Here is a 10,579-nt window from a genome sequence, read left to right on the forward strand (position 1 = left end):
TCGGTTTAAACCGCTGAATAACACGTTGATTTTTAAAATAATGCGGTTTATATCGTGCTATAACACGTCGCAATTTAAAATAACTCATTTTAAATCGCGACATAACAAAGGGGGAATGTTCCTCTAAACTGCGATATAACATGGAGGGAATATTCTTCTAACAGCGCGTTATAACACATGGGAAGATTCCCATAACGCAGTGATATAATACATGGCGAATATTCCCCTAAGAGCGCAATATAATACGGGGAAGATTCCCATAATGCAGCGATATAATGTGTGGGGAATATTCCCCTAAAAGCGCGTTATAACACAAAGAAGAATATCATAACGCAGAGATATAACGCATGGGGAATATTTTCTATTTTCGTGGTATAGCTACGAAAATATTCTCATGTGTTATTCAAGTGTTATTGTTGTGTTATTATAGTATATTAATGTAGTATTGAGGTGAATTAAAGTGTTATGGAGGTTTTATTATCGTCTTATTCATGTGTTACTCAAATAGATGTGATATTGAGTTAGTGAGGTGTTATTGTTATGTTATTGTGGTGATATTGATGTAAATAGAGGTTTTATCATTGTATTATTCATGTGTTACACAAATATATGTGGTATTGAGTTAATGAGGTGTTATTGTGTTGGTATTGAGGTGAATTGAGATGTTATAGAGGTTTTATTAGTCTTATTTATGTGTTACTCAAATATATGTGGTGTTGAGTTAGTGATGTGTTTTTATTGTGTTATTGTTGTGTTATTGTTGTGTTATTGTGGTGTATTGAGATGTTATAGAGATTTTATTATTGTCTTATTCATGTGTTACTCAAATAGATGTGATATTGAGGTTAGTGAGGTTTTTTTGTTGTGTTATTGTGGCATATTTAGATGATATTGAGGTGAATTGAGGTGTTATAGAGGTTTTATTATTTTCTTAGTCATTTGTTAATCATTGAATACATTCTTCAACCCTAAATCATTGAATCAACCAATTTTATGATAAAATGATTATATTAATCAACCATAAAATTAATGAATATAATTGGTTGATTCACTAACTGTTATTATAAACCAATAAAGTTATTATAATCATTAATCAATAAAAGTTATTGATTAATAAACCATAAAGTTGATGAATGGTTGATGAATTGGTTGAATCAACCCTAAATCGTCTTATTTAGTAACATTTAGCACATACAGAGAGTGAGAACACAATAACCCCATCATTTCAAAATTTTTGTAACTGCAAGTGACCTTAGAATTTAATTTGTCAAGTTTCACAATCTAGTGCTTGTTTATTCATTGACTATCCAAATTTCTTACATAATATTCTGAGTCACTCTCTACGAAGAATTCAACTATAAGTCCACATAGCCCATCTAATAACTTTTGCTGGAACATTAAGTAAAGCTTTCTCGAATAAAATGCGGCAGCTTGCCTCAAAACTGAGTTGGTTTTTACCACAAGTGTAATGACAGATTGATCACTTTTGAAATCTTCGTCCTTCTCATTCCGACCCCATGATTTCGTTATTTTTTCAAAGCCAACAAAACAATCAACGAGAGAACTACTGGGCTTGGAAACATCGTGACATATTACTTTTGGACTCACTCTTTTGTGTTGATAATATTTTCATGTCAAATATTTTTTTAGTGAAGGTTGTCGATCATTTATGTATGATCTGTACATATGTTTTAACCACTCGTTGCTGTGTAAGTTCCCATTCTCAATTATTGTGGCCCAACTATCTTCAAAATCCTCTTCAGAATCACAATTGTTCATGCATTTGTAAAAGAGATCACCCACACTCTTGACGCTCATACCACAATGCACTTTTGAAAGAAATTTGTTGTATAGGCATAATCTGTGACATGTTTGTAGAAAATAATCTACAATGGCTCGTGCCATCGCTTGATCCTGATCGGTAAAAATTGTCGTTGGATGTTTGCCACCCATTATTCGGATAAATACTTTGAATAACCAAATGAATAAATAAATGGTCTCATCGGACAAAAAACCCACTCCAAATATGACGTTTTGCCAGTGGTGGTTCACCTCCACAAAAGGAGCGCATTATAAATTATACTTATTTAATCTATAGCTTGTATCTAAAATTATTACATCCTCAAAACAATAATAATCAAGCCTAGATAACCCGCGTTCCAAAAAAAAAACTTGGAGTCTACCACATCAATTTCAAAATCCCAGGCAAACCTGGTATCCTCAGCTTGCGTCTCCATGAATAATTGTTTTAGAGATTTAACATCTCCTTGCACTATTCTTTCAATTCTTTCTTTTTAAATAAAATTGAATGCATCTCTCTTCATGCATTCTAGGTTCACCACCCCCAACCTCTATAGCCATAAAGTTATATGCATCCGTTGCTCCGATCTCTGATCCTGTCATTTATCTCAGCACATCTGTATTTAACTCGCTTATTTTTCTGCTGGAACACAAAATATGCTTATCACCGCTTTCGGTCTTAGGGTAGTTATGATTTTCAATTAATTTTTTCACTGTCCAAATCCCTTCAACATCAACGACATATCTAACCATGGCTCGACACCCGGTCATCGTGTCTGCTTTTTTGAACTTCACCGTATTTAATTTTGACTCATTGTAGCCAATATTTTCATAAATAAAATCTTTGGTTTTAATCTTCTTAGAGTTTGGCCAATAATTGTTATGGTCCTTCCTATTAGTAAATCTTACATGATGTGCAAAAACACAATAGCTTTCATATGCTTCTTGATCATTGTAGACAGCAGTGCGAAGAAATATCTCTGCGATTGGATCGTTGCACATATTTCTAGACTGCACATTAGCACACCAATTTAATGATGGTCAAATATAAATCAATCACCACAATACCACCATATAAAACTACACTAACAACACAATAACACATTGATCACACTACATTAATATCACCATAAGACCATCATAAAAACACTAATAGCACCGCAATTATAAGGCACTCATACCAACACAACAATAACACCACAATAATATCACAATAACACAACAATAACATCATAATAATATCACAATAACCCATCAATAATACAACAATAATTCAACAATAACACTACTAGAATAATACAATCCCTAAACCTTAAACCATAACACTACAATCCCATTTTCTCAAATTCAACTCGCCAACCAACAAAGTCCAATGTTGGTTGTTAATTATAGGAAGTAATATGATTTCATCATCCTTAACAGTTTCCTTTGTGATATGTTCCAAGAAAGCTACGCTATTAAATTTCATATGCATTTGCATAAAATGATACTTTGAATTAAGTGTATAATAAGTATGAGTAAAATTTATATGGATAAATTAAACTTATGTGATTACCCAATATTGCGGCGTTACATAGATGTATGGTCTGCATAATTCAGGTGACCCGATTCTTCTTTCATGCAATATGTTAGTAAAAACATCGACATGTTTGTTTGCAAACTACCTGTTTAGCAATGCATCCTCCAGGCGTGCTCGGTCTATTACAATCTCAAAGCCTTTGTTTATGATAAAATCATGTCCGCTCCTTTGTTTATGATAAAATCATGTCCGCATCGTTAAGAAAGAAAACTTGTCACAATAGAATATAAAACCACTGTATAACATTAAAACTGTTGTCAACAGTTACTCCCTAGTATATGTGACAATATTGTCATAAATTACATCATGCATCTCACGTGGTATTAACTATCTACCAGGATATTCAATGAAAGACGCCGCAGGCCGAGGTTGCAGAAGAAAACAATAATTATAAAATACAACATGAAAATTATGGATGTGTTTCACTATAAAGAGCTAATTTTTTGTACCACTATCGCATAGGTGTCTGCATGGGAGCTGTCGCTCTGGCTAGTGATGGCTATAGGGCTTTCTAATTCCGGGTTGACTATAGGGCTTCTTAAACCAGAGAGTGTCATTGCAATCTGTTCACGAGTATAATGTCTGTTTAGCTCGATTTCATCTGGAGTTTTCTCTAAGTCAAAGAATGTACAGCTGGCACCATTATTGGTTGATTTTTAATCAATGTTATTTCTAAATTTATTTCTGCTTGTTGGCCCTCTACTGCTTCAGTATCTACAACAGATGCAGGAAGACGATTCTACAAAAGAACAAAAATTATTAAACATATTAGCAGATTAAATAATAGGGTGCAATATAGAATGAACTTTTTACCGTGAGGGGCATAAGATCAAGAACATCATGTACTGGTCGTTCGACTTGATCGGGATCTTCTTGTATTGTCTCGTCCCCACTTATCGTATGGGGTAGAGACTCAAGAAGATCCTTTATCGCTCGCTCAACTTCAGCGGACTCTTCTTGTATTGTGTCATCCCGATTAATATCATCTTCTGCTTCTCTTATTGTCTCTTGACCCTTTTGGGCTTCAAACTCTTCTGCATGCTAGGCATGTACAGGTAAATTCTCATAATTTCCCTCCTCAACTTGTCCAGGATGTTTCTCAACAACATCATTAACTCTCTTTGTTGTCTTTGACAAATCTTGTCTTTCAGAGAAATTCAAATTTCTCTTCTATCATCGCTGGACTTACTCTTTTGGAGAGTTGATTGCTCTGTTCTCAGATTATTTTTCTGAACCTTTTTATCAATTTTTGTTTCTTCTAATATCTTAATCATAGTTGTTATGGTGGACAATGAGTCTTCAACATTAAACATTTGTTTATTCATGATAATCATTGATTCCTGTCTACTTATACTTATTTGTTCATGAGCTTTAAGCAGCTCGATTATTACTTCAAATTTATTTATTCCCCTTGTATATGTTGCTCCTGGGGTTACAATCACTTGAAACAATTGGATCCACGTCATGTGATTTGGTTGACGGTGGTCCGACCAGAGTTCACGACGTGGGAGAGGCCTAGAAGGGCTGGGAGGTCCCTGGTCTGGATTGGATAGTAACTGGAGCTCATCTTCATTCAAGTCTACAAATGCGTCATTAACCTACAATGAAAATCGTAATGTCTAAAGTAAATTCAGTAAAACAACTTTGAGAAAAATCAAACATAAATTTTTTTAACTTAATAAATGACTTATCTGTACATGCTCAAGCCTCTTAAAGACTTTATGAATCTGTGGTGTGGTTCACCCATGACTTGTTGGCCACCTCAGTATGCTAGGTCTAGCCTCGGAGTGCGACTGGAGTAAAGAGATGTGTTTAAAAAACTAAAGTTGCGGATTAGACATATAACAGATAAAATTTTCAGAAGACAAATAAAAAAAAAAACAAATTCAAAACAAGAATTTTTTAATGTTGGTAATATTAACTTACAGTTAAAAGAAAAACAAATTTGTTGATATACACAAATGACAGAATTTGCCTTATTTTGATCGCGTTCAATTGATCTATCATAAAATCACAAATGACAACAAGCTAGGTAAAAGTGGAGGAGGACTGTACGTTCTCCCCAAACGAATAAAGCCTTGCGGAACACTAAAATTTTTTGAGGGAAAAATTAAATTTGTAAGTAAAAACTTGAGCAATTATTGCTCAAAAGGAGTGGAAGACTCCTGAAAACGTTGTCAAGTTCTTTTTTATTGCTTTCGCATCTACACGAGACGATAGAGTTTTCCTCTAGCTAACTGTTTCTCCTCCGTTGAGCATGCCTAACAACAGTGCAACATGGTCAGGGTCGAGTTTAATCACTTTCTCATCTATTGCAAATGCTCTCTTTTCATGATTCTAAAATCCTGAGATATGTAGGGTTATTACATTATCTTGGGTATAAGGAGACATCAAAAAACTGAATGACATTTATTTTTCTTAACTAGTACATAGTCTCCTCGGAGGCTAGACCATATATGTTTGTTATGTTTGTGTTATAGTTGTGTTATAGATGTTATGTTTGTATTAATGGTGTATTTTTATTATGTTATTACTGTGTTATTGTTGTGTTATTGATGTGTTATAGTTGTTTATTATCGTGTTATAGTTGTGTTATCGAAGTTTTATGGTTGTGTTATTGATGTGTTATGGTTGTATTATTGCATGTTATAGATGTGTGATTGATGCTATTGCGGTGTTAGTAGGGTAATAACACAAGTAACACTGCAATAACACACAATAACATAACAATACACAACCATAAAACTTCGGTAACACAATTATAACACAACATAACACAATAATACATCTATAACACAACTATAACAACATAATACAATAATAGCACAATCAAAACACAACAATAACATAACCATAACACAATGAAACAAATCATATTTGTATATATAATAAACAATGTAACATAATACCTTAAAGATTTTGATAGACCGCTATCTTCTTCAGTTCTCTTGCGACCTTCTATTGTTATGTGCTAGCAAGAGGAAATGAAAACCAACGTTTTGAATCCCGGGGTTGTCGAACGATGCAATGTTCTAACTTATAATCACTAGGTCTTGCACCGAAGAGGATGCAAAACCGTCCAGGAAACCCTAGCTATTTCTGCTGAAGAGAAAGGGAAACCGCTGAAGACGAAACAACGAAGAACGCTCGAAACCACTGAAAACCGGAAACCGATTAAAACCATAATTTCAAAATGTCATAAAGGTGTTTTTGGTCTGGATCGCCGTTTTGGTGGGCTCGATTCGGGCCGGGTTTGTGCGACAAAACACATTTTTCAAATTTTGTCTGCGTTGGGGCTATTGATTCTGGCTGAGTCACGTTTAATAAGCGTTTTTCTAATTTTTTGGGCAGTGGGACCCACCTGCTCTGTTTGCTTCTTCTCATTAGACTCCGCATGCAGCTCTTCGTGCGAAGTCCAGAGGTAATATTTTTTCCTCGATTTGCCAATCTTCGGGGCAAACTTGCGCTCTTTTCCACATCATAAGTTTAAGGGGAGCTGTTAAGCTCAAGTTTAAGCACGACAACAATAGAAGATATCCACCGTCCCTTGATAACTAACTCTGCAGCACAGCCAATCCTTCCTGACAAACTCTGCTTACAGCAGATTCTGCCCCTCTTTTGATGTATATATACATGTTTTACTGTACGGTTCACATATATACCTTTTACTAATTTGATTACAGCACATATTCTCTTCTGTCTTCTTCTTGTATAGCACGAGCTACATCTAACTAACACTCCAAGCAAGGAGGGCAAAAAAAAAATCAAACAAAGTATAATAATTTTCTCCATTTAACGTGAAGTGCAATTTCTTTCTTTAGAAACCTGTGCTTTTTATCTAATGCTTTCCAGAAACTAGGAGCCTGTAGAATATAGCACTTCATGATCAGAGTGATGCATTGGCCTCGTCTTTGCAGTTAAATTTCTTGATTGTGGAGGATCGTCGGAGAGAGATGATAGACCCGCAGTGCGAGGGAGTACAGCTTGAAAGTCTGGATGCATTGCTCTTAGTTGCAATTAGATGCGTGTCTTCCAGTCCTGATGATCGGCCAACCATGCATAGGGTGGTGCAGATACTGGAATCAGAAGTCATGACTCCATGTCCAAGTGATTTCTATGACTCCAGCTCAGATTGAAGCGGGAAAATGAATTCTTCTCCTACACATAATAGCTGAGGCTTCATTGATTCTCTTTATTTGTATTTTGTTTCTTTTCAGCCTGCATATTTTTGCATCTTCATGGTTAACAATAGCCTCGTTTCTGTCATTTAGTTCTATTATTCTTCATGGAATGTCTCAGGATTATTTATGCAGACATTTTCTAGGTAAGACTGCTAGTACATTTTGGGATCTGCTTTCCAAAAGTGTTTCGCTTTGAAATTAGTGCACATATGTATACTTTTTGAAACTTGACTCCATATGCTGAAGGGAAATAAAATTTCTGCGATTGGTGTGGAATTGTCCTCAACTTTGACATCCTTAAATTGGATCATTTGAATGTTGGATCAGTTGATTGCCTGCATTAAGCTTGGAGTGAAACTAAGCCAAGTTAAATGAGTCAAGTTTTACTTGAATAAAGTTACTGTTTCAAAGCAAATTAAAATCTGCACATGTTAAAAGAAATTTGATTTAGTCATATTGAATTAGTTCTTATAATTCTGTTCAGCCAGTGTGATTATATGCCCGGATTTTTTTTTATTTTCAATGTTGTAAGAAAAAAAAAAAACTATTTAGTTATTCAAATAATTATCTTTCAAGTTTTAGTTTTTGTTTTTAATTTTGTTTTTTTAAATACATAGCATTATTTAATTTTAATTTAATTTTAAATTTAGTGAACTTGTCGGTACTGTGTTATTGATCCGTTGAAGTTAAATTATATATTGACTGGCTAATTACTTCATGTTTCTTGAAAGAGTATTGTTTAACATCACAGAATGCCCACGTATATGATTAAAATTTTAAAATTATATATAATAAAATAAAAATCTAATACATTTGATATGATGGAAAAGTAAATAATATAATATGCGGTATCTTACTGATATTAAGTTGCTATATGGGTAATATGACTATGGGTCTGTTTGGGGCAGCTTGTGCCTTTCAGGATAAGCTGTTTATTCTGAAATGCGGCCCGCGGGTCAACTGCAGAGGTCGATTCGTGGCCTGCGTTTAGTGTAAAAACCCAAACGCAGTTTCAGATAAGCTGGTGAAACGTGCGAACCAAACAGTACTTATAAGCTGCTCCAAACGGACCCTAATAAATGACGTGTAGTGATATGGGGTGCGTTATCTATTTTGTGAGCGAAACTTATTTACTTGAATTCTCAACCGCCTTCTCCACTTTCGCTATCATTGATTGTTGGAAGGATCAAAACTAGATGCATTCTAAAATGTTTTTGAAGTGAAATATGCAAGGTGTAAAGGCCGATTAAATTGGGTTGGCTCCTCAAACCCTTTCCATTATAAATTTTAAGGGCCATAACTGATAAGTTGTTGTGGGGAAAAGGAAAAGTGGGTTTGGGTAGTGGTTTATGTGCATACTTCTAAATTAGTGTAATTAGAAGACACTTGATCTAAATGTGTTGGCGAAGGAGACCTTACATTTGTGACCTCATCCCCATGTGATATATTCGAGAAGTTACCTACCGATGCATTCGATCTCCTCTAGCATGTTGATTGTTGTTGTTTGGTACCTTAATGATTACCAAAGAATGACTATAATAGATGTTTAATCTTCATGATGAATTCCCATTACAGGATTATTGTAGGCACTATAGTTTAATAATTCAATAAAAGAAGAATGAGATGCGACATATCATGGCCCATTAAATGGAGTAAATATTGCATTCGTTATCTGCACGTGTGGACGACCAACTGCCGGGCGACAATGCAGTGTACACACTGAGGTGGCGCCCGACCATGCCGAGTTGTCGCCCGGCTGTTGGTCGTCCGCATGTGCAGACGATCAGACACAATATTTTCTCCATTTAATGAGGAGAACTTGGTTAAAACATCTTTAGGGTCTTCATGGGTGCTCTGAGTAGATAGAATGTGGGACACGATTAATATCTCCATATTATTTGCACAACTATCTTTCAAGATTAATACTAGTTTCATCCTAGTCAATAAATGTCAATATCAATATATTATTGGCAGTGTTCTATCAAGTATACACCACCTTTTTTCCATTCATCAATACACTAAAAACTTACTTTCATCGTCTTTATATCAACTATTAGCATTCACATGACCTTTTGTGCTATGCATTAAAGTAGGTGCCACTTTATATGATGGTAGCATATGAGTGATGCCTAAGTTTCCCAAATATCAACCCCCACCCTAAATATTGGTTTACAACTCTTAACCATAGATGATATCCATATAGCTCAAAATAAATTAAAATAATAACCAATTAAAATTAAGAAAAGAAACTCATACATGATTTAGGAACTGAACAATAATTATCGGGCTCTATTGAAGCCTATCAAACTCATCCCTCTCATCATTATAAACTTGAATATGGCCAGCCAACTGCTTACATTTGTAGGGCTCATTCCTCTTGCACAACATTATAAGTGTCAAATTTTTTTTGGTGTAACAATAGTACTCAAGGCAAACGCACATGAGCATTACTAAACACATCTCTTTCTCTTCCGAACAATATCAATTAAATAAGATACTCATAATGTGAGTCCTTCATAAGAAAATTACTCCCGATATAACACCTATACTAAATATAGACATATGGTCTATTAAATCGCTTAGGCTTAGTTGCCTCCTTTAAATATTTATGCAAGCTACATAGTATTGTCCTTCCAATTGAATACTATTAAAGATATTTGATGCCTTCGTGATCATTTTTCTAAATCTATATCCACTATCATGTGATAAATTCCATTTAATGATACCTCTCATCATTTGCTAATGATAAATTCTTATTTAAAATTTTTAATGTTCATTAAATGTTGGTTGAACATGTATACATACTCTTCTTCTTTCATAGTTTTTCTTATATCATTCACGCACATACCCTAAAGTGCTTGCTTGAACTTCTCCCTTAGATGGCTCAGGAGTTGTCTATATGAAATTTATGGGAAAATTTTTTTATAAACATGCATGATTTTAAGGAATGATTAGGGTCATGCTAGATATAAATATACTATAGGCAACACGAGTCTTTTTTGGAGTTCCTTGGTTTAAG

The 10,579-nt window shown here is 34.6% G+C and overlaps 1 protein-coding gene across 1 annotated transcript in view; it reads left to right on the forward strand.

Annotated features, from left to right (window-relative positions):
* LOC110038643 (LRR receptor-like serine/threonine-protein kinase FEI 1) overlaps positions 1 to 7,839 on the forward strand; it is a 63,862-nt gene extending 56,023 nt beyond the window's left edge. Inside the window, 1 exon segment of the mRNA XM_020743532.1 lies at positions 7,297 to 7,839. Within this exon segment, the coding sequence (XP_020599191.1) occupies positions 7,297 to 7,515 (219 nt within the window). The 3' untranslated portion in view covers positions 7,516 to 7,839.
* The last annotated feature ends 2,740 nt before the right edge of the window (positions 7,840 to 10,579 follow it).

This window comes from Phalaenopsis equestris, unplaced genomic scaffold (genome assembly GCF_001263595.1).
Source record: "Phalaenopsis equestris unplaced genomic scaffold, ASM126359v1 Scaffold233391, whole genome shotgun sequence".
NCBI classification, from domain to species: Eukaryota; Viridiplantae; Streptophyta; class Magnoliopsida; order Asparagales; family Orchidaceae; genus Phalaenopsis; species Phalaenopsis equestris.